General features: G+C 43.6%; 2 protein-coding genes across 6 annotated transcripts in view; one reads left to right on the top strand and one right to left on the bottom strand.

Moving 5' to 3' along the window:
- Positions 1 to 8: 8 nt before the first annotated feature.
- NTPCR (nucleoside-triphosphatase, cancer-related) lies at positions 9 to 12,288 on the top strand. 3 transcript variants are annotated; one of them, XM_015857883.2, is made up of 5 exons: positions 9 to 140; positions 2,586 to 2,748; positions 3,819 to 3,915; positions 5,774 to 5,983; positions 6,332 to 6,746. In XM_015857883.2, the coding sequence occupies exons 1-5, from the start codon at positions 107 to 109 to the stop codon at positions 6,356 to 6,358; spliced, it is 531 nt and encodes a 176-aa protein (XP_015713369.1). In that variant the 5' UTR covers positions 9 to 106; the 3' UTR covers positions 6,359 to 6,746. The 3 variants fall into 3 exon arrangements, with proteins under 3 accessions (XP_015713369.1, XP_015713368.1, XP_015713367.1); XM_015857882.2 differs by having other exon boundaries at positions 6,329 to 6,746; XM_015857881.1 differs by lacking the exon at positions 6,332 to 6,746 and adding an exon at positions 11,322 to 12,288 and having other exon boundaries at positions 10 to 140.
- A 4,851-nt stretch (positions 12,289 to 17,139) lies between these two features.
- The window catches only part of PCNX2 (pecanex 2), a 133,460-nt gene continuing 126,991 nt past the window's right edge, over positions 17,140 to 23,608 (bottom strand). The window contains exons 33-34 of one of the 3 annotated variants that reach the window (XM_015857877.2): positions 20,067 to 20,515; positions 17,140 to 18,583 (exon numbers count right to left, since the gene is read on the bottom strand). In XM_015857877.2, the coding sequence (XP_015713363.1) occupies positions 18,410 to 18,583; positions 20,067 to 20,515 (623 nt within the window). In that variant the 3' untranslated portion in view covers positions 17,140 to 18,409. The remainder of the gene's footprint in view (positions 18,584 to 20,066; positions 20,516 to 23,608) is intronic. The other 2 variants (XM_015857878.2, XM_015857879.2) reach the window with 2 other exon arrangements.

Raw genomic sequence — 23,608 nt, 5'->3', positions numbered from 1 at the left:
CGCGGGGCGGCCGGCAGAGAGGCGGAACGAAGGCGGTGCTCATGCCGCCCGCGGCGCCGTGCTGCGCCGGCTGTAAAGGGCGGAGCGTGGCCTGCTGCTCCCCGCCATGGCCAGGCACGTTTTCCTGACCGGACCCCCAGGTAACGAGGCTGCCTGGTGCCAGCAGCAAGAGGAGCCCGAGGAGCTGGGCGAGGGCCCAGCACTTGTCCCGGCGCGGCCGGCGGGGCATGTAAGCCCCGGGCCGGGTAGGAAGCCGCCCCTGCCGCAGCTCCGGCGGTAGCTGGGCCTGGCCGCTCCCTGCGGGCACCGTGCGGGGCTGTCGCCGTTGTCCTCCCCTTGAGTCGCCTGCTGACTCGTTGGTAACTTCCTCACGCTGGACCCGTTTTAGGTTCCGGCCCAATTCTGTGTAGTGTGTGCTGCCAGGTGCTGGTGGGCTGTCCCTGGATCCAGCCCCACTGCTGGCTGTTGGGCAGAAAAATGCCTGGATAACGTCACTCAAGCTTCAGTTTTTAATAATTTCTTAATGCTGTTCTTTTTGTTGTTGTTGTTGTCTTTTCTTAATTGTAGCGATTTTACTCTTGCAACTTAAGCTGTGTACAGTTACAGAGTAACGGTGTTGGATAGCAGGCTTTGGCTGGAGGGGTGTTTTGTGATGGATGTGGCTATGGAATTAATCTGAGTTCAAAGGGGCCCTAAAAGATTGTCTAGTTCAGCTCCCCTGCATTGAACAGGGACACCTGCAGCTGGATTAGTTGCTTCTAGCCCCAGTCAGACTGACCTTGGATGTCTGTAAGGAGAGGGCATCCACTCCTTCTCTGGGTAACCTGTCTCAGTACCTTGCTGCCCTTGCTATAAAAAACTTCTTCCTTATATACAGTCTAAATTTTCCCCCTTCCAATTTGAAACCTTTGTCCTTTTGCAGCAGCCCCTGCTATAGAGTTTTTCCCTTTCTTGCGTATAATTCCCCACTTTAGGTACTGAAAAGCTGCTAATCCTGAAGGGAGAGAGGAAGGCTATGTGAGCTGTAGAGTTAGTAATCAAAGCAGTCAGCACAATGGCAGAGTTTGTTTTAATAAAGCCATGGGCCTAATTCTTTTTCTGAGTGAATCTTTTGCAGGTACTTGTGTGGTCTGGGATTAAAATAAAATGCTCCTGGTAGGTTCAGGTAGAGATAGATTCCACTGGCTTTATTTGTCCTTCCTATACCCTGGAGCGGAGGCAGTCAACTGGCAGCTGCAGAGGAGATTGAGCTGGTTGCCTGTGTTCATTTGACTGAAATTGAATGTACCGTTTTGATTAGATAAATGTGTAACTAAATCTGTTCCCAAGTTCCTAAATCTGCTTAAAATTTGGGCAAGGAATTTGATATATGCATGTTAAAAAGACTTTTCTTGACATCTTTATGCACACTGCAGTAGTAGATATTCCTCGTGTCCAGAAGTTTAATGTTTGGGTTTTTTCTCCTGCAGGATAACTCTATTTTTCCAAAGCAGTTTTTCATTATAATAATGATTAAAAATGAAATGGTAACATTAAATTCTGAGAGGCAACACTCCTCTTTTAAGCTTAGTTTTGTCAAGGGATTTACTTCTATAAAAGTAAAACAGCTCCTTTGTGGGAACAGAGGGTGTCTGGAAGATGGCCAGCATGCACACAGTACATCAAATAGATGACATCAGCTGGGAAAGGCCTTGAAGATCTTTATTAGGGTGGGAGAATGGATTGTAGGAGCCCAGTTTAATTCATTCAGGGAGAGACTTCAGGAGGTGTAAAGCTGGGTCAGCTGAGCCCAGACCAAGTTGTTCATGGATTATCTAGTCAGGTCTTGAAAACTTCCAAGAATGAAGCTGCATAGCCTCTCTGGGCAACCTCTTCCGGGGCTTGATTGATCTCACAGGAAAAAAAATAAGATAAAATACTTTTCCCTGTATCTAGTAAGTTTGCTTTAATTATTGTAGCATTAGGAGTCTATTTTTTTTGCCTTATAGGAGCTGATAACTCAAGGGTATGGAGCAATTCCAATTTCTAGGATGGAACAGAAGTAGTATGTACTTCATCTTGCTGGAAGTCACGCCTCTGGCAATAGCAATCAGTTTTGACCTAATCTAAAAAGAGGATAAATTCATTTCCGTCCTTGAAAAATAATGAATAGCAGTGATGGACCAGGAGGTTCATCAGTCACCCTTGTAGTTGGCTTAGGTACCAGTCGTGTAACAGTATGGCTCTCACCGTGGGCTGATCTCTTGTACATTTGCTTGTCTTGGGGCAAGCTCTGTGGCCTGCCCAGGCACAATCAAAGTTAACAAGTTCACCTATAGCCTGAGGTATTTGTACCATTCTGTTGTGACTTCACTGTAGATGTGGGGTAATAAAAGATCATAGCATCAGTACTGGATGGGCTTTAAAAGGCTTGTCTGTTCTTGCTTTTCCTGCCTTTTAAGAAAAAACAAAAACTACCGAAAAACCAATTTGCAGGCTTGTAGTGGATGTTCCTCCTAAATCACGTAATTACTGTGATGTTTAAACATAGGCTTTTACTACAGAAGATTAATGCCACATACTTTTTGTTTCCTCTTTGTTTCTAGGGATTGGAAAAACTACTTTGATCCAGAAAGTCACTCAAGCACTAAAGTCCTCAGACGTTCCCATTGATGGATTTTACACAGAGGAAGTTAAAGAAGGTGGCAGGAGAAGAGGATTTGATGTTGTCACTTTATCTGGAAAACGAGGTCCTTTATCTAGAGTTAGGTACTGAGGTTTAAATTGTTTTAAGCAGCTTGTTGTTTTATGCTTCTCTGGTCTGTCAGCATGTTAAGTGCCCTAACAGAAGGTGACTGCCAGCACAGATACAGTTTTCATGTCATGTTCTTTGTTCAGTTCTCGTTTTCTGGCTGATACCTGCATTATCTGTATAGTCACTGTATCACATAGTTTAAAAAAGAAAATGACCTGGAGAAAACTGTTTTACTTCATATTTTGCACCAGATAGAGCTTTTCTCCTGAATCCAGGTCTCTTTGGGATACAGTGCGTAGCGTCTGTAGACAGGAGGAAAGATTATTTCTTTCTTCCAGCTGATCTGTGAGTGCAGAATCTGAAAATTAAAGATGAATAGCATGTAATGTTGTATTAAAGAGCCACTGACTGGCCTGCAAATCCTACATGTGAATTTAAAGAAAAAGGGAGCCTCGGAGGCCCACTAAGAATAGGGCTTCAGAAGTGCAGAGCAGTCACCTAATTTACCAGGCTAGATTAATGATTCCTGCACAACTTAGTCTAGATCCATGTATGACATTTCCATCATGTTCAGACATAACTGAGCTGGTCAAATAACTTGTACACTGCTAACAAACGCAGCTTACCCAGAATAGTGTGATGCTGTACATGCAAACAGTAGTTTTCAAAGACCATTGAAGTGTTCTGCAACCTATTCTGAGCTTTAGGTTGTTGCTTTGATGCTGTCTAGTATCACACTGCCTAATTTAAAGGTAGCTCCTATGCCTGCAGAAAATGCAGGTGTATATTTTGATTTCATTGCGAATATCTCTATTACCTTTTATATTTTCTTTGTCCTTCTGTACAGTGTTCAAATTGAAGCTTACATAGGACTGTAGGTATCTTATGGTATATTTGTTATCTGAAAGTATGCTAGCTGCAATATTACATAATGCATTGCTTTCACGGTTTCTCTGCTTGGAAGAATTAAGAGCAAATTGACTTAGTGGAGTAACTTATTCTAGTAAATCCACTTGCAATGACTGCAGTAAGTTCTTGCTAAACTTATTACTTAGAAGGATTTGTGTATGTCTTTCACATTCAGTTCTGATTCTTCTACTTCAAGACGTGAATGCCGTGTTGGACAATACGTTGTAGACGTTATTTCATTTGAGCACTTGGTTCTGCCTGTGCTGAGAAATGTGAGTATTATACTAAAGTTGCTGGAAGAAATGCTTTATGATAATGATTGTTATCGGAAGGCTCTTCTACAGCACTCAATATTGATGTTAATGAAGGTTCCAGTCTTGAATTTCAATGATTCTTGAGCTGGCTTTTTCTCTCGTGCCTGGTGTGAGGTGTGAGCTTGTTTTGCCTCTCCTCCTTTATGTGACATTGTCCGTGGCCAGGCCTTGGGTTGAGAGACAGCCAGTAGGAAGTTACTTGCTATGCCACCACCTTGCACAAAGCGTCCAGGTTGCTTACTGCATGAAAGAAACACAAGAAAGGATTTTGTCACTGTTCCTCTTCATATCCCTTTTTTCTCCCTCTTTTTGCTCTAATTCCATTCCTTCAGTAGAAACATTTTTCATGTCTTAAATCCAGTAATTTTTATTACCACTCTGTAAGCACAGCTTGGTTTTAAATGCTACAGCAATCTGCTAATTTCACATTTAGCCAACTGCACAGGCAGTGCTCTGTGACAAGACTCTGTTCTTTTTCTTGTCCTTCTCTGGTCAGCAGTGCAAGCAATATTATGATCATCCCCCTTTTTCCTTCTTCCTCTCTTACCCCAACCTTTCCCACCCTTCAAAATTAAACAAGAACAGATCTGACTTTAGCAATAGCGTGTCGTAAACTGTGTGCAGTAGCTGCTGAACAGTGCTGCTGAAAATCACATTGTGATGTTTCTATGCTGCCAAAGCTCAGGGGGCCAATGAAGAAGGGAATTAATGAACTTAGAGCAACAAAAACCAAAACCAAAGGGGTGTGAGGAGTGAAAGCAAGACCGAGGATCCATTTCTTGTTTTTGTCAAGGAATGTTTCATTTTGGTTTTCATTTGGTGTTTGTTTGTTTTCAGTTCTAGAGGTGCTATCACTATGTGCCTCTGCGTTGCTTGCTGTGATGGCAGGTTCTGATCTCAAAGCTGATGGTCAAGTCAATTTTGTGGCAAGAGATTGTGCCAAAGCGGTAGATCAAACAGAAGCAGGAGGCTTAGGGTGAAGGAGAACAGTGTTCTTGCTTCTGGAGAGATCAGCACATTTTTGTTTACAGTTTGACTCCCGCCTTCCTGTTTTGCTGTAGACAAACTGCTTTGATCTGTCAAAGTTTTATCATGATGTAACAAATAGTGGAACCAGAGGTGAAGACCCTGAGTCCTGCCAGAGTCCATTCACTCCTCTGTGTGCCTCAGTTTGCAGCACTGAGGGCTCAGCTGACACAGACAAAAGTGCTCCTGTATGAGCTGATAATGGAAAAATAACCTTCATAAAATCTGGAATCGTAATTAAAGTTCGTAAACTGAGATTAAGGCTGTAAACATCTGATGCAATTTTATTTTTATGGCCAAAATAGTGAGGAACTATCTTCTAAATTTAAGATAGTTTTTGAAAGGCATTCTCTAGCTACAAGCTTCCAACATTGGATGTAATGCAAGTCGTCCTTAGTAATTACATTGTGTCAATATTGATTTATTCTAAATGCGGAATTCGGTGTTTTGAAATGTTTGGTTCCCTCAGATTTAATGAGAGCAGTTCTTTATTGTCAAGCAGCTGGATAATTCTGCTCTGAAGGAAAGCATGATATTCTGCATGCTTCCTACCATCATAGCTGGTGTCTATGCCATACGTGGATTCTTACCTTTCCACCAGTCTTTGCTGAAACATAAATGACAGATTTGAAGTCGGTCAGTTACCACCAGCAGCAGCTTTGACTGTTTAGTTATCCCCAGTAGAACAACAGATTTATTTTGGAGGTGGTTTTTATTAGCATGGCAGTTATTTCTGCTGCTTGTTCTGAGTTCTGTGATGTTTACAATCTCCTGATGCACTTTTCCACAGGTAAACCAGGGCAGCGATGCAGAGAAAAAGATTTGCATCATAGATGAGATTGGTAAAATGGAACTCTTCAGCCAGGCTTTTATTCAAGCTGTTCGTCAAATGCTGGCTGGTTCTGGGACTGTGATACTTGGAACTATTCCAATACCGAAGGGAAAGCCACTGGATCTTGTTGAAGAAATAAGAAGCAGGAAAGATGTCGAAGTGTTCACTGTGAGTAATATTAAATACCCTTTAAGAGCCATCTGTTCTGGGTTACGGGTTTGTATCTGGCTCTGTTTAAAAACCTGATTGTTGCTACCAATTGTTAGCGGTAGAGAGCTTGTATGAAATGAGCCTTTTAGTTTCCATTTGGTTCTTAATGGGCAGGTGTTCACCTTATTAAAAAACAACAACAGTCGCAGCTTCACACAGCTGGCTTTGCTTTTAAGAGCCTGTAGAAGTAATGATGTCGTTGTCGTTAAGTTTTCTTACTGTACTTATTATTGCCACTGAAGTATTCATTATTCCTAAGAGTTAAATCTTCTAAAGTACAGTCAGATTTCTTTTTATTTTTAGCAGACCGGCTTGCAGAAATATTACCAGTAAATCAGATTCAAGGAGGGGGGTGGTGGGGAAAAAAAGCAGCAGTGGAGTTTGCAGAAATAATTTGTGGAAGAAAGACACTTGTAAATGGAGTGCGCTTTCTCTGGAGTCAGTGAAACAACTTTGGAATCCATCATGTTGTTTTACAGACATCACATTATGGACATTGGGGCCTCGAAACGATTTTCTGATCGGTTACAGAGAAATTCTCCCAAATTTTCCACAACAGAACTACCTGTTCAAAGGGATACGTGTGAGGTTTCCTTTTCTAGTAGTAGTGCCCTGGATACTTTACAAACACCAGCTAAATGCAGCCCTCTCTGCTTTGTTGTTTTTCCTGCTCAGTGTTACTGTTTCTAGTAAATGATAAAGCTGTACATCTGAAACTGAACTGCACAGTACCCGTAAATTACAAATATAGTAACTGAGATTTGCAGATTCTGGCTTACTAGCAGGGGCAATAGGCTGTCAAGCAGTATGGTTCTGCAGCCTGCTCTTGAGTGGAAGCAGAGCACAGTGGCAATAGTATTTCTTGTAATCCAAGTGAATGAGGAGGGAAACAATTTTTACCACTTTATACTGAGTGATCTTAATTACTGCAGAGAAAGCAGAGCCTCCATCTTCTTTTCTCCTCTTCAGAGTAAGAACAGAACTGCAGTGCTTGGAAACACACAGCTTTCTTTTGCTTGGTGGTCTCATCATAGAATCATGGTATGGCCTGGGTTGAAAAGGTGATCATCTAGTTTCAACCTCCAGACCAGGCTGCCCAGAGCCACATCATCTTTCTGTTTTTCAAATTAAAAGCCTTTTAAAGTGCTGAAGCAGCCCTAGCAACAAAAACAAGAAAAGATTCCTGTCCCCTCATAAACATTCAACTCTTACTTTTCCCCTTAGAGATCAAAACCCACATTTCCCACTGAGTAGCCAGTGTGTGTTGCTTGTTGAGCTGCTGAACAGGGATGTGTGTGAATGTGAATTCCACACAGAATCGCAGAATGAGCCGGGTTGGAAGGGACCTCAAGGATCATGTAGTTCCAACCCCCCTGCCTGGCAGGGCCACCAAACACACACATTTACTAGATCAGGTTGCCCAGGGCCCCGTCCAACCTGGCCTTGAACACCTCCAAGGACGGGGCATCCACAACATCCGGGCAGCCTGTATTCAGGGCCTAACCACTCTCCTAGTGAAGAACTTTCCCCCTAACATCAACCTAAATCTTCCCTCTTTTAACTTAAAACCATTTCCCCGTGTCCTGCTATTGTCAGCCCTTTCCAAGAGTTTACTCCCCTCCTGGGAGTAAGTTCCCTTCAGGTATTGAAAGGCTGCAATGAGGTCACCCCGCAACCTTCTCTTCTCCAGGCTGAACAAGCCCAACTCCCTCAGCCTGTCCTCATAGGGGTGGTGCTCCAGGGTAAGCATTACATGTATGCACAATTGCTTTGTGAGGGAGAGGGGATGGAGAAAGTAGTCACTTACTGCAGTCATGGCAAGGCAGTGTGTGTTTCCTTCTCTCAGAAATGGTTTTAGAGAACAGTATTTGGCTTTTCAAGGACAGTTCAAGTCTTCCACTGCCTCTTCCAATCAGGTGATGTTCTAGAGGCTGCTGCCATTCAGCCCAAGGTTACTACGTGTGTCATGGCGTTACATCATGTTTTTAAATGTTATGGCCTGTGCATTTCAATAGAGCAATGTTTTCTCTACCTGAAAAAAATCTATCCTTTTTATGCTGCTGAGATTACAATGTGTGGGTTTCTTTGTAAATGCAGATTTCTCTGTTGGATTGTTTAGCTAAAAGCAACGGTGTGAAATGTGCAACAGGCTGCAAGAGTGCCCAGGTGACAAGTGATCCGCTATGCTGAAGACTTGCACAGGAGAGCATCTGTCTCACTCCAGTGACACACTGCATGCTCTTCCCCAGCTGATTAAAATGAGTGCATGAGCAGGAACAGAACCTGCTGCTGGACGCTCAGTGTGTTACTGGCTGGAGTAAACACTGAATCACCAGCTACTTTCTTGAAGGGCTGTGGCGTGCAGAGAACTTGGAGCTCCCCAGTAGCTTGTGGTTTGCTTTTTCTTGCTGGCTTTTATGATGCCCAGAAGAGTGCAGATGTATGTGTTCACCTTCCAAAAAAGTTCTGTCTGCTTTGTCACTTAACAGGGAGTTAGGCCGCATTCAAGTAACTCAGCAGAGTTTTCTGATCCTTCTTTTATTGTCACAAGGATGGTTCTGATGTTTGATGCTAAGGGCACAGACACAGCTCTTGTGGGTTTTACAGTCCATTCTGTCTTGGAAGCATATTCAGTAGCTGTAAACAGGCCCAGATGCCCTAAAAGTAGGTGGGATTTGGATCCAAATGTTTAATTTATTGCGTTTAGAGCTCTTAATGATAGGAGCTCTGATATTTAACACATTTTTTTCCATTGTTGCCCAGTTCCATTTTGCTGAGAACTCAACTTTCCACTGAAAGTAAAGAGGCTCTTTTAGCAGTGCCTGGATCTGTGTTATTTTGCAGACGTGGTGTCATAACTAGGATTGCTTTACCCTTAGCAGCTGGCATGCCTTCATTTTCTCCAATTTTCCTTTCTTTTCATTTTGCATCTGTGAAACCCCACAGTGAAGTCTGGTTGTTTCTGCCTTTTAAGAAAACTATTAGTTAAATGGATAAGAAGAGGTTCCAGTCGATGGTACTTGTATGGTTAGGGAAAGGAAGCTTCTGTCCTCTGCTCTTGCATCCTTGGAGATTAGGTGATCATAGAATGGCCTGGGTTGAAAAGGACCACAATGATTATCCAGTTTCAACCCCCCTGCTATGTGCAGGGTCACCAACCACCAGACCAGGCTGCCCAGAGCCACATCCAGCCTGGCCTTGAATGCCTCCAGGGATGGGGCAGCCACAGCCTCCTTGGGCAACCTGTGCCAGTGCATCACCACCCTCTGTGTGAAAAACTTCCTCCTAATATCTCACCTAAGCCTCCCGTGTCTCAGTTTCAAACCATTCCCCTTGTCCTATCACTATCCAGTGATCATTTGTTCAAAATTATCTAAGTGCTTAGTAAAAAGCAGCACCTACAGTTGCCTTTACACCATAAAAATCTTCCCATCTCTTTGTACCTTCAGTACAGATACTGGGAGATTTGTTCTGCCTGGGAAAGCTGCCTGTGTAGAATGTCTCCAGGCCTTAAGAAGAGGCTGATATCTATCAAGCAGCCTTTGCAAAATGGCTGTGAGAGTTTCCCAGCACTTGGCACTTTCTCTCTGATGCTCTCGCTGGAGTTCTGGCATGTAGGTATGGAAGAGGACAGATAAAATGGAGTATTGTTTTCGTTGGCTCTGAGACAGTGGGAAGAGCTATTAAATGTTCAGAAGGTCCTTTGAAAGTCAGGATGTCAGGACACTTGCTGTGAGATTTAGAGCTTGGCTCATCTATGCTCTGTGCCTTGTTTACCTCAGGGTACCTCAATAGTCTTACTGAAGAGCAATTCCATTCTTTATTGTCTTGCTCTTTGCTATTGTGGGCTTTCTTTTTATCTAATAATAGTCTTGGAATGATGCTCAATAAAAACAGCAACACTTTCAGGGAGATCTTCCTGCCCTTTCCTCTTTGTTTTCTTTTTAAGTCACTTTTTCTTCAGTCTCATGTTGATTTGCTCTCTTGAATTCAAGTGTCAAAGGTGAGACCGCTGTCTCAAGGTTTACAATGTTGTTTTCCAACACTTGGATAGGATGTCTGTGACAAATAGCAATTGCTGTCTAGGTTAAATCTTTTGGGTAGGGCTGTGATGAGCTTCATGGTGATGATGATGGTAACAATAATGGACTTTTTCCTGTTCAGTACTATGGTCCATACTGGCTGGAAGGAATCCAAATCCATGTGCTCAGGTCTTAAGTGTAGCTACAGGGGATGCAACAAAACCTTGCTGGTGTAGAGCTTTATGTCATGTATACTGTGGTACCTTCTCGTTCTCTTCAAACTTTGTTAATAGATACGAGTGCCCTTATTTTTGTTCTTTTTCTGTCTCATCTCTCTTTGTGTGATTTCTTCCTGCCCTTTCTGCAGAGATCTGAACACTGCAGCAATTTCCTTGAGCATTTTAAATGAAGCTTTTACTGACACTTAGCAGTTTTTTAGCCCTTTCACCACTCCAGCACTCTCCCCAGGTGCTGGTTGAGTTAGTAATGCTGTGGACACGTACATAATGCAGGTGACTGTATCAGGGCAAAGCTTTCAAGAAGGGGAAATCTGCAACCCCCAGCCCCACAGTTCTGTGCTGTCACTGCTGTACCCAGGGGCTGAGCTGGCCAGCAAGTGGTAACTTTGCCTTGGCAGTTTATGGTAGTCTGCAGATGCTGCAACACAGGCAGACCCAGCAGAAGGAAGGATGTTGGACTGTATGAATTTTCACATGGGCTGGTGTTAAAGTCCAACATTTCCAGGGACTGGTAAACAAAGGACATACCTCAGTGCACAATAAAAGTTCCCCAGCTTTTTAAGTTAGTCTTATTTCTCTTTCAAGGCATTTCTGTCCTGCAGAGCTAAGGCTTCTTGCTGCACAGTTTTGCTGTTGTTAATCCAGTTCTAATTTTTTCATTGATGATGCTTTTTACTTGGCCTATCATCCGTAGAAATACGGTCTTTTCAAGCACTGAAGGTCTAAGACCTCCACTTTATTGTAGAAAAAATAGGTTTGGTATTTGAAAGGGTTTTCTAGTAATGGTAAAAGTACTCAGTGGTTCTTTGAGCAATTCATGTTAGTTATTCAAGCTGTGGTATCCGTGAGTAATTAAATCATGTGCAGTTTGGTGGGTTTAGTTATTGTCAGGTGTTGTTGGTAGCACAAGAAGGCGTTTGATGCTCAGCCCACCAAGAATGAAATGCATTTGAATTCCTGCTTTGTTTTTTGAAGTAAACCATGATATAGGGGTTATTCACCCAATTACATCCGTTTTAATTTCTCTTTTTCTAGGTGAGTAAGGAAAACAGGAACAACATCTTGCAGGACGTCTTGGCAGCTGTGGAGTCATGCAGACGATGAAGACTGTTTATTGCTTGTAAACACCAAAGCTTTTGTCTATATAAAACATTACACTTGTGGATGTTCTAGTCTATCCTTCCTATGTTAACCCCTGAAGGGTTACTAGAGCATCCAGGGTAAGCAGGGTAAAGCTGGTATTACTCTATAGTTTGAGAATTAAGATAGAAAGATTCTTGTTTATTCTGTTCACAAGCTGATCCGTTTAAAAATTCTACAGACACGTAGTTAATGTGAAATTCCAGCCTGGGTATTTGAGAAAGGGAGATGGTGGGACTCTGATCCTGTTACACCCTGTAAAAACAATTAGCTGCCAGATATCTTGGAGATCTTTGTCTTTCAGAGTGTTGAGGACATTTCTATCTGGAAGATAATTCGCGGTCTGTAATTCCCACCCAGTAACATGCATTGAAGAACCAGAACTTGTGGCCTTGGTGTGACAGAACATACAACCCTTTTAGCTTCACAGGACTGAGTCAAGTCTTGACATATGTTTTCCACGCAGAGTTTATAAGGTCAGGATCGACTTAATATGGCATGTGTCTGTATGGGGGTTTTCAAGCCATTGTATTTACTTTTTTTTTTTTTTGCTTATCTAATTTTTTTCCTTACTTAGTTCTGTATACACTTAATGGTTAGTGATGATATAAGGAGTGTATGAGACTGTTAGACAATGTATTTATTTTTTTTATTCCTCTGAGGTTTGCAAATGTATTCAGGGAAAGTGCTGCCACTTAATCAATTTTGCATGTTGTTAAAACAGAATTCCCTCCCAGGTGCACACTTGTTCACTGTATGATTTATAGTCATCGTTGGCTGTAAGTTAAGGCTTCAGTTGCTTCTTAACTTTTCTGTTCAACAACTGTTAAAGTGAGCAAACTAAAGGCATTTTCAAGCATCATTCTTGTTACTTATTTCTGTGTGAACTGACACCAGTAGTTCAATGTGGGTGGATGGGGCAATATGTTTATTTTTTTTTTACAGGTGCCCTGGAAACAGCTGGGAGCTTGCAGGGAGTGTCTTTTTTCTTTCCTGTGTTTAGATAACAGTCTGGTACTGACACTGTCCCTCATTAAATGGCAGAAGGGTTAAAGGACACAACAGCCCTGTTCTGGCCACATTCATTTGGGTAACAGTACGGCTTTCAGGTCTGGGGTAAAGAGAATTCAGAGATCCCCTCTGTTAGGAATATTATTTAGTCTAATATGACTCTGGCCTGCTTTTCACAGTAAGAGGCTGTGTCCTCAAAGTATTTGTAATCCCCTCGTTAGTACAGGCATCTGTCTGTTGTCAGACAAGAAGGATGAAGGGCTCCAAATTGTGCCTGTACAGGACTTGCAACAAGAAATGGAACTGTTGTGAAAGAAAGATGACTAGCTCCTGCCCCAGCATTTACCATTCATTGCCTTTGGTAGTGATGGCTGCTGGCTTCTGTGTTTTAAATGTGAAAGATCCCATCTGAAGCGTTGGAGTCTGATAGCAGTGCTGTGCCTCCAGTGGGCTTGCCCTTGTGTGACAATAAGCGTGCAAGGTGCTTGTTCTGTCCTTTTTCTAGAGGGCACTCAGAGTGCTTGTAATGTAGCAGCTTTTCTGCGCCCAGCTGGAGGACACTCACTGAATTAAACCATCGTATCCTGTCAAGGTTGGCAGTAAGAGCAGAGGCAACTGCCCTATATTACCTGCAGGAATCTGAAGCTCAACCACTTTGCCAGTGTCCTTTCTACATCAGCCCTGACATGATTTTATGCTGTTGAGAACTGATAAAGTGCTGCACATGCAGCTTTTACCTTGTGCACTGGCTCCATTCCCCATTGCTTCTCTAGACTTTAAAAACCAGGGATTCCTTTTCCTAAGTGAGAACAGTGGTGCACATCCTTGCCCTAAGTGGAGCCAAAGGAAATGAAAGTTGTCTTGTGTGATAAAGTGCCTTCAGTGCTTTTCATGTCCCAGCTGTGCAAGTAGTACTGATACTGCTGATGTCTGGCACTGAAAGGTTCCTTTTGTGCTCTTTTTTCTCCCCTTTGTGCTGTTTCTCATGCTAGCACAACTCAGTGGGATTTTGCTGTGGACAGCTATTGTGCTATTGCTGGGCACTTTTGTGGCTAACCATTCTTGCTTGGTCACCTTCTGCTACAAAGTGTTGTATTGGCTTCTGGATCGTCCATCTCATTCTGTGATCTTGAGTTGCATGGATTTTTGCAGTCATCCATATGCCCTCGTTAGGCTTTGTTTTAGATGTGCGCAAACTTTTAGTGGGAGTTTGCGTCTGCACCTTTACGTGCATAGGAGTGATAGTGTTAAGAGTGTGCCTTCTACTGAGGCTGTGGATGCACTGCAGGTTCACTCCCCTTAGTGAAACTGAGGTGAGGTGGGGGTTCCCTTGCTTTGATTTGCTGAGCAAGGAGAGGATACTGGCAACTGTGACTTTTCACGTGCCAGTGTATTTGAAATGGGAGATACTTGAAGGGAATAAGAACTTCAGAAAGGAGATTTACATGGAAGCCATAATCTGAATTTCAGTGGGATAAGTTAAGCTATGAAAGATGCTGAAGAATAATATTTCTTTCAATGATTAAATAGGTACCAACATTCTCAGAAGTGTTAAAGAAGGTCTGACTTTTAAATCCAAAATGGAGATATTTGATACTTAAGTGTAGGCTGGGAAGGGGAATTTCTTCAGGAGTGATGACAGCGGAGTTCAGGTTTCCAAACTCCAGTGTTAGGAACTGCATCACCTTCTGATGTGTGTTCCTCATAAGAGTAGGTATATTGCCCTGCTCACTGCAGTCCATAGTTAGAGTGGACAAAAAGAATCTTCAGCTCCACTAAGTTTTGAGCAGTGTGCTGATGGGATCTTGTGTTGTGAAGGGAGTTGGTCACTGCAGTGACTTACCCAAAATGGAGGTGAATTCTTCCTTCTCTGCTGTGATGGAAACATCAGCCTTTTCAAGCAGAGGGTACTTTTTGCCACTGACGTTTGTGGCTCTTCCTTTCTGCTGCCTGGCTCTACATTGGTGAGTTTTATTGCTGTTGCTGTTCTTTAAATCTGTTAAGAGCTACGCGGTGCTCTTAAGAGAAATAAAGAGAAATTCTGTGATCTGTGTTCAGCAGGAGATCCTGAATGGTTTCAACGGTCATTTCTGGCTTTTGTGTTTTGAGACACTCCTTAAGAAATGGTTTGCCTGTTCTGAACATGCACTGAATGAGAAAGCATCATTAGCAACTGAAGTTAACTTCTATGGCACCCTGTGTTTACTTTAGAGGTAAAAAAATGTATTCTCTGGTCTTACGCTAGTACAATATTTGGAAAGCCCAGAGAGAACTGTAACAACAAACAGAGCATTCGCCGTTCCCCTGATGGGCTGATTTTACTAATAGCACACATTTGGTGCAAATAACCTCTGATGTAACAGCAAGAATCCAGATGACAACATTAGCGCACCTGCAGGTTTTAATTGGTGCAAAAAAGAGGGGACTGTGAGGTACCAATTATTTTCTCAAAGCCTGAGAATTGAGGACGTTTTTGGCAAGGGGGGCTTGTAATTCAACATAAATAGCACGCAGCGTGGAATAAAAAGGGCCTGTATTATTTATCATGCATTAGACCATTTTTGATTTGTAATACTCTGAGAAGGCTAAATGAGAGGTGAATCTTTAATACCGGACCTACTGCAAAGTTAATTATAAGTCATACGTCTGTCTTGCAGATTTCAGGTTGTACGAGCAGTGGTGAAATGCTGTAAGTACCAGCTCCAAACGCGGGGAGCAGTCTAAAAATGGCAATAATTGGGTAGTTTAAAAAACAAAACAAAAGATGATGAGATGATGCTTATTATGTGCTGGAGAATTTGACTGATAATTCTAATCTTCTATGAGCTGCGTAGAATTCAGCTAATCTCTAACTTAAATTCCCCAGCAAGAGAATACAGTCACTTGGGTTGGAACCAAATGCTACTAAATAGCTCTTTAAAAATGCAAGTAGCATTGCAGAGACTCCAAGAACTTCAGCATTTCAGATTGAGATTACCTGTCTGTCTTAGCAAGGGATACAGAATCCCAGTGGTAGGGAAGTGCTTTTGCTAATGTTTGTCTTAAATGCCATGAAGGTCAACATTTTGTATGTGCAGAAATGAGGCAAGTCTCTTCAGTGGCAGCTCAAGTTTAACTACAGCATAGGAAGTTCCGCACTAATGTGCGCAAGAACTTCTTTACAGTGAGGGTGACGGAGCACTGGAACAGGCTGCCCAGGGAGGTGGTGGAGTCTCCTTCTCTGGAGATATTTAAGACCCACCTGGACACCTACCTGTGCGACATGGTGTAGGGAGCCTGCTTTGGCAGGGGGGTTGGACTCGATGATCTCTAGAGGTCCCTTCCAACCCCTACAATTCTGTGATTCTGTGAGTTCCTTACTTGTGTATGTGTGTATGTATACATATAAAAGCTTCTGAAAACACCTCAAAATAGTGGGATGTGCAGGACCTGTGGCATTTGTGTTTTGGGATGAACTTACTTTTGTGAATAGTGCCCATTGCTGTTTGCTTCTTGCTTGCTGTGGTAGGAAGGCCAGGCTGGCGGCTTGCTGGCATGTCTGGTGGCTGTGAGCAGTTCTGCAGCCTGCTGTTGGCTTCGGTAAAATGCTGCTAACATCTTCTGGGTGTGCTTCACTCTTAGGAGTTTATCACTCAGCGTTCACTATGTGATGTGAACAAGAGACTACCAGTGGAAAGGGAGTTTTGGGAATCAAACTGAGGGCAGGTGGTGAACGTCCCATATTTAATGTAAGGGCTGAAGTGCTGTACTTGTGCTTGTTTCACCATACACTCATCAACCTCCTGCTTGGAGCTTGTTGTACTTGCTGGATGTGCTCCTCCCTGCTCTCTTGTATTGAGGGCCTCATCAAGGCAGCATGAATTAAATCATGCCATGTTTCTCTTCAGCAGCAGTGCTATTATCTGGGGATGAGCTGAGCAGCAGGTGGGGGCTCCATCTCGTCATCCCTGCTGCTGCCTCTATGAAAGAACTGCATGTACTGACTGCTCTTGTTGACAGAGAGATTTCTCCCAAGGAAAGAAAGATGCCTTAAATGTATCTTCCATCACATGCTGTTGTGTTAGGATACTCGGTTAATAACCTGTATTAGGATACTACAAGTAATTCACTCCTGTTTTTGTGCGGTGCCTGAATACAGAAGTTAGGGGTTGCCTGTTCTGGCAGCCAACCCATGCAGCAGGAACCTGAGCCTTGTAGCACCTTGTGTCCTCCAGGCGCTGGTGGATTGACCTCAGTCAGGAACTGTGAGGTGGCTGTGTTTCTTAAAGGGCAGAGAGGCCATGGAGATGGGTGAGTCTCCTGAAGAAGTGGTGCTGGTAGAAGGTGTCACCATTGGTGTCAATGGAATACAGCCGTAATAAGAGTTTGCACAGCTGATTCTCAGCGTGGTTTAGTTTGCTTGAGGTGGATGCACAGAATCATTGTGCTTGGTTGAGACCAATAGAGTTGCTTTTGATAAAAGTTAATTCAAGTTGTAGTTTAAGATTTAGCAATCATGGCCTGGCTGAGGCTGACCTGGGAAAGCTGAGTGCTTTCTGCAGCCATTTGCCCCACTGTTGCACATAACAGTTTAGGAAGACGGTGGTGGTGGTTTATCCCAGCAGATTGCAAAGCCCTTAAAGCAAGAAATAGGGCCAGTGCCTGTCATGAGGAGAACTAGGAGCAGTCTGTGGTGGTTTCAGTGAAGAGGGACAACAAAACATACATAGCTGCAAATTTTTTAATTAAAAAAAAACAAAACCAACCAAACGCGCGTGTGTTTATGCCCTATATTACATTAAGGATTTCTTGCAGCCTTTTGGCTTCAAATACAGTCATGCATTCCTGTAAATCAGTGTTTCTCAAACTCTGTGAGAGCACCATCTCTCTCTCTCTTTGCTTCATCTGTCTTTATGTAACTGTTAAACTGGCAGCAGCTCAATTTCTCTGGGGGAGAATTGGAGTTGTGTGGAATTACCGGCTACGCATGGTTATGGACACTGAGCTGTGGCCAGCAATTAAAGGCATTGAGCTGTTCCTGGCCCAGTACAACCACAGACAGTAACTACAGCCTGCTTTGCACTCTGCTGTCCTTGGAGAGAACCCTCCTGGGCCTTTGTGCATCTCCCAGTAGGGCTGGTTGCCTGCAGTCTGAGAAACACTGTTGTAAACTGAACAGGAGCATGAGATACTTAAGAGCAGCTGTTAATAGAGAGCTGCTTTCTTTGCAAATAAGGTGCACCATATGCTTTGTGAAGGCTTTCCATGCACTGGCTACTTTCTTCTTTGCGCTTGACTTTTGTTAATGTGTTTAGCAAGGTTCGTTCACACAATGTTTCAGTATAGCTGCATGCAGTATATCGGTCTGGGTGATGCTATGTTGCTATTCATAATTACCACCTGCATAACGTGTTGGATGAAAATAAAGAGATTCGCTGTTGGGGAAGAAGAGTCAAATCGGATTTCTCTCTAATGTTCCAGCACATGTAGCACTGTCCTTGTATATGTTCACTGCTTCTCTTCAAAGCTGTCTTTTGTTATATGTTAAATATCAAATGCCAATTAGTTTGCATGCAATCAGCTGTCTAGCTATGGCAGGAAAGATGTCCTGTGTGCTTTTCACTAAGTTGTGTTAGTATCTCCTATTGCGTTCACTCATTCGCCACCATTTATGCTTTCTGTTGTCACCATTCGTGGGTCAGCACCTCTGCAGGGGAATGAATGTCACACAGGTTGCGTTCCTTGTTGTAGGATTTACAAGAACCTGAGATGAAGTGGCACCGTGATTTTTAGAGCATCTTCTAATCCTACCCACGCCAAAGTCCTTCAGCTGAAGAACCCACGCCCTGCCATATTCTTGCTTAAAAGTCAGAAAAACAAATGTTTGGAAGTTGCGTGTTAAATCTGAAAGAACATAAACCCACCTGCAGCTCCCTGACTTAACTCTGTCTTGAATTTTGACAAACGTGTGGCCCTTGCACTACCAGTAACCCTTACTGCTCCTCAGACAGGCTTTGCTGAGAGGCTGTGTCTTCCAGGGCCATGTCTTCCTGGCTGGCCCTTCGGCACTCCAGGGTCTGACTCATGAGTATGGCGTGGGACAGCCCCTGCTCTCGACGCGGTTTAGATTCTGTCACATCAGTGGCATCGCAGGTCTCGGTGAGCTGCTGCAGAGGAAAAGAGGACTCGGTGAGATCAGGAAATAGAATGTAATTAACACTTCGGCTGTTTTTTGAAGTGATGGGTGAAAAAGTTAAGAACTGGTTTAGGAATATAATTCTGTGAGACTGCATGGGATTCTTAACATGCATAATTCACAAGGGACTGCTGAGGAGTGAACAGGTACTTGTAATGCATATATTAGAAAAGAAAAGCAGAGGAGCTAGAGGTTTAGTACTGCAGATGTACAAGCATAGAGAGCTGTAAAGTACTTTGGATTGAAAAGGACTTCTGGAGGTCATTCCGTCCAAACCCCTGCTTCAAGCAGGGCCAGCTTATAAGAAGTGAAGTCGGGTTAGTCTGGGGCTTGCATAATATACCAGATCTTAAATCCAGCTCACAAAGAAACTTCTGCCGCAGAACTGGAATGCAATTACCAGCCTGCAAATGTTATGCACACCATCACCTCACTGTAAGAACTCCATCGATATGAGAGCTTTCCAGAACTGTACTGTATTAAGGCATAAGTAAGATACCTCCTTAGTACTTCCAATCAAAGCAGTTACTTTGTGGCCAGAACTCACCTCATCTAAATGTAATGCTTGAGGTGTATCATTCAAGGCTATCAATTGACAGAGACTGATGAGTCTCACAGGGGAAGATTTCCTCCTGACAGCTGTAAGGATGAGCTGGATTGTCCTCTCTGCTGAGTACAGAGGCAATGCCACTGACCTACCGAGACTCTGTACCCAAATACTACATGGCTTAAAGGCAGCTGAGGTAAAATAAATACATTTCAAGAGACAATGAAACAGTAACACTGCTCTGTCCCTTCAATCTTCCAGGGAAGATGAACTGAGGGGAACAGAACTGGAAGCCTATTGGGACAGAGGCTGCAAGTTATTTGTGTGTTCTGTTTTTCCTGTAGGAAAATGCTGATTCACAGAGCACGCAGGTTTCTTTAAAGGCTTTTTAGTTTCCTTTGGGAAATACTTCCTACTGACTTTTTCTGCCTAACCCTTTCAGAAACAAGGTCCAAAGGTCCTGGATTTAATTTCAGCTCAAAATGGGTAACAGAAGAAGTGCAGTGTTCAGTGGGAGCCATTCCTTTTCATACAGATAATGCAGTCCCGGGCAAGCAAGCAGGAAAGGAGCTACTTAGTCTGCTCATGGTGGTACTTATCACCTGTTCTGCATAGAACAGAACTGAGTCTCCAGTCTCCATGAAAAGAGGCACTTTGCCCCACTATGGATTGTAAGGTATGTTCTGAACAGCCAGCTTACCCTTATTAATGAATTTATCACTTACGTACACACAAATGCATTGCAATGAAACTGAGACTGTGAAATTTAAATACCAAAATCTAGAAAAGAATATTTTTTGGATGTGAGAAAGAAGAAACCAAACGGTGGTGAGGACAGTACAGGGACCTGACAGGTGAACAGCACAGCAGCTCATGGTCAGTGCTGCTGTTTGGGCTTCCGCCTTACCCGAGCTGCCTGACTTGCTGCTCTAGCAGATGGGCCCATGGCGATGTTCATGCTGCTGGACGACTGGGTGTCACTGGTGTTACCTCCATCTGCAGCTGAGAGCCCAGAGATCACCAAAGCACTTGAAAAACTTCTCTTGCCAAACAACAGGCTGAGAGTGGAGCTGGTGGATGAGGCCAGACTGGACCTGAGCATCGCAGCAGCTCGGTCCTGAACAGTCAGCTGGCCAGCAGCGGGAACGGCAGGGGACTGAGAAAACACAGACGTGGCTGAGTTGTGGAACGACAGCTGGCTGCTTGAGAGCCTTTGGGCGATCTCGTGGGCAGATGTAGATGTCTGCATGAACGGCTGGCGGCTTTCTGCAATTGGTCCGGAGTGGCTTGAAACAGGGGGCCTTTGGTTTAAAGCAGCGTGTGCCTGGACAGACTGACTCCTGTGTTTCCTCCTGCCTGTAAAAGAAAGAGTAATAAATATACTTAAATGCTGCCTGCAGTGGCATCCTGAGGAAATCCATGCTATTGACAATGTCCTGTGTGCATATATTACTGTTGGCACATTACTGTGGGATTTATCAGCAGAAGCTGCCTAGAATACAAAACAGGCATGAGAAGTTACTAAACCCGGGAACCTGTTTTCTCCACCGTAGTGGTTCTGCACCAGGTCAGAAGAGAGGAACTGTGCTGCACCGTGAGCCTTGTTTGAGCACAGCACTGCTGTGATTCCATGCTCCCTTGATAACCACGCTAAAGGAGGGGATGCTGAGTACCCAGATTAAATGGCTCAGTATAACTTTTAGCTGCAGAAGTAAAACATGAAATTGTGAATTAAACCAATGCCGCATTAAAAAGAACTATTCCTGCATATAAGAAATGAGAATTTGAGGATTCAGCCAAGTGGAAGTCTGCAACATTCAATCCACAAGGCAGTTTTTAAAGCTAATAGTTTAGCTAAGTTGCAAGATTGACATTTACAGCATATCACAGATTGAAGAGATACGAGCACCCCAAGACAGTCTGCTGGAGGTCTAAGCAGGGCCCACATGCATCTCTTGTCGCATCCTGTGCAGCATCTCAGTGCAACCGCTGTTGTACACAGAGCATGTAAACTATTCTGCTGCCTGTGCAACTTCTGTCTTCCTATACGTATACCTTCTCCTCACAATCCTTAAAATATTTACATCAACAACTTTTGTAATGCAAACAAAGCATTTTTGTATTTCCTATGCTTGCATATATACAAACAGGCACAGAATGAAAAGTAAACCAGCTTATAGGCCTATGAACCCAGCGGGCACACTGCAGCCAGGCGCTCTGCAGGTGGCGCAGCAGGTTGGCACCACAGCTCCCCACAGAGTTTGTTGCTGCTGCAGACAGACCAACCCAGGCTTAGGCAGCCAACAGCCAGTCATGTGAGGGCTTGCATGGCTTTTCCTTTCCAGGAAACTCCAGACACTAATATGAGCCTGCAATTGGATTTTCTAGATATAGCTGTGGGTAAAGGACTAAAGGGAGAAAACCTGTTGAGACCCACCAAAGCAGAAGCAAGTCTGGCAGGCATTTCCAGGTTGGTGGTAATAATACCAGAATTATAGAGGGGAGGGAAGCCCTGGAACCCCTCCAAACACTGAGGTGCTGCAGCACAAAGCAGCACACATCTCACACTGTCTCTGTAAACTAACATTGTTGAATTCAAGGGTTCCAGTGACACAGAATTCCACACCCAAGCTAATTACACTCTTCAGCCATCTTACACCCACAGGTCGGCCTTCCAAGGCTGGGATCGTTAGCCCAGTTTTTCAGATTTTGAAGCAAAGAGAATTGAGGCACCCTGGCACAGCGTCAGATGGCACAGCTTGGCCGTAACCTCTCTGCAGCCATTCAGCTGGTCTAAATCCTTGGTGGTTTGGCAAGCACCGGAACCCTTTCCATCCCCGTTTACAACGTATCATTATTTCTACTGTTAGAGCAATAAAAAAAACAATCTCTGAGATGACATGTGGAGCAGCATCCCTGGCAATGGAAGCCCCGCGGTCCCTGCAAGCTGTGGGACAGATGCACATGGCTCTCATTGCAGCTCTGCCTGCGTCTGTGACCAACAGGAAGACACCGGCTGTAAGCTGCGGGCTTTTAAGGATCAAGGGTTTCCTTAAGCAAGTGCTGTGGTTTCTACATCTGATGGTCATTGTACTAAGTTAGTTACCTTTTAAAATGAAAAGCACGGATTGGAACAGAGGGGCTGCGGTGCGTGTGTTTGTGCAGGGGCTCATGTGGCCAAACATCTGTTTGTGATTTACGCTTCCAAGCTGACCGCTGTCCAAAAAGCGTTCAGTGCTCATCCCAAATGCAGTGGTTAGAGCACTGGGCAGGGGACCACCCGGATCTGCACAAAAATAACTCTGTCGCTGAAAGCAATTAGGAAACAAAGGCTGTTCTACAAACTGCATCAGGAAATAAGGATGCTTTGGAATAGAACCCCACACGTTCCCAATGCTCCCCATTTTTGTTGCGCTTTTAAATAGGGCTTCAAACACATTCTGCAGGCTCAGTGGCACTGGGCCACAACATGAAATATGAAATACTAAAGCATGAAATGCACTCAGTTCATGCGTTGTGAGATTAGAAGGGATTGCTGCCATGCTATGTAACATGGGCAGAAGACCTTCCTGGAACAAACAACTGCCTGGCACCATTAATCCCTGTCATCGCATCCAACATTTGCTGTCATGGAGAATCTATCTTGTTACTTGTGTAGACACTTGTTACTCTATTTACCTGCAGTCCTGCCTTTCAGGACTGGATTCTGGTGTACATTTGCTGTTTTCCATTTCCTTGCATTTGTTGTACATTTCTTCATTGTACCTGAAAGCCAGGTAGCTTTTCTTAATTAAGAGTGACTGCTCTTGACTGTGGTTTTCTAGGTACCCAACACATCCTTTTAAACAACTCACAATTAGTTTTCATTATTGCATGGCATGCTCGGGATCATTACTTCACAATTAAATTTGCCATTCTGATTACTGCAGTGTCAAGTTATAAGTATGCACGTGGGGATTGCTCTAAAGCTAGACTTAATTAAAAGCAGTAGTTATTCTGTCCTTATGACATGACACATATTCACAGAAAGAATTTCTCTGGTCCCATCCATTATTTTTAATGACGGGTCAAAATGATTTAACAAGAAACAAACAGGTGTTAGACCCCTCTAGTTTTCCACCTTAACTGACACGGTAATACCACAACTTGTAATGTAAAGTCAATTAATTTGACCTTTCAGCAAATCCCTGCCCCTTAGGGAAGGTCTCCCAGTCACCCAACTGGCAAGTTTAATGGGCATTCCCAATGCAAAGGCCAGCAGTTCCACATTGTGAACACATCTGAAGCACTTTTGAATCCATAATTTAATACAAAAAGGGTTCAGCTGTTAACTGACAGAATGATTGGCAACATTTAATTTTCTCCTGATAACTGTTCTATTGGCATACTAAGTCACTTGCTATTTGTTTATTCTCCACATGCACTAATGAACAGCCAGACTAATTCCCA

The sequence above is a fragment of the Coturnix japonica genome, chromosome 3, assembly GCF_001577835.2.
Source record: "Coturnix japonica isolate 7356 chromosome 3, Coturnix japonica 2.1, whole genome shotgun sequence".
NCBI classification, from domain to species: domain Eukaryota; kingdom Metazoa; phylum Chordata; class Aves; order Galliformes; family Phasianidae; genus Coturnix; species Coturnix japonica.
This window is presented reverse-complemented; position numbering and strand designations above follow the sequence as displayed.

Coding starts and splice junctions, on each gene's coding strand:
- NTPCR (XM_015857881.1), top strand. CDS start 107: ATGGCCAGGCACGTTTTCCTGACCGGACCCCCAG. Junction 3,916..5,773: donor TTCTGCCTGTGCTGAGAAAT/GTGAGTATTATA, acceptor ACTTTTCCACAG/GTAAACCAGGGCAGCGATGC. Junction 5,984..11,321: donor AAGATGTCGAAGTGTTCACT/GTGAGTAATATT, acceptor CTCTTTTTCTAG/GTGAGTAAGGAAAACAGGAA.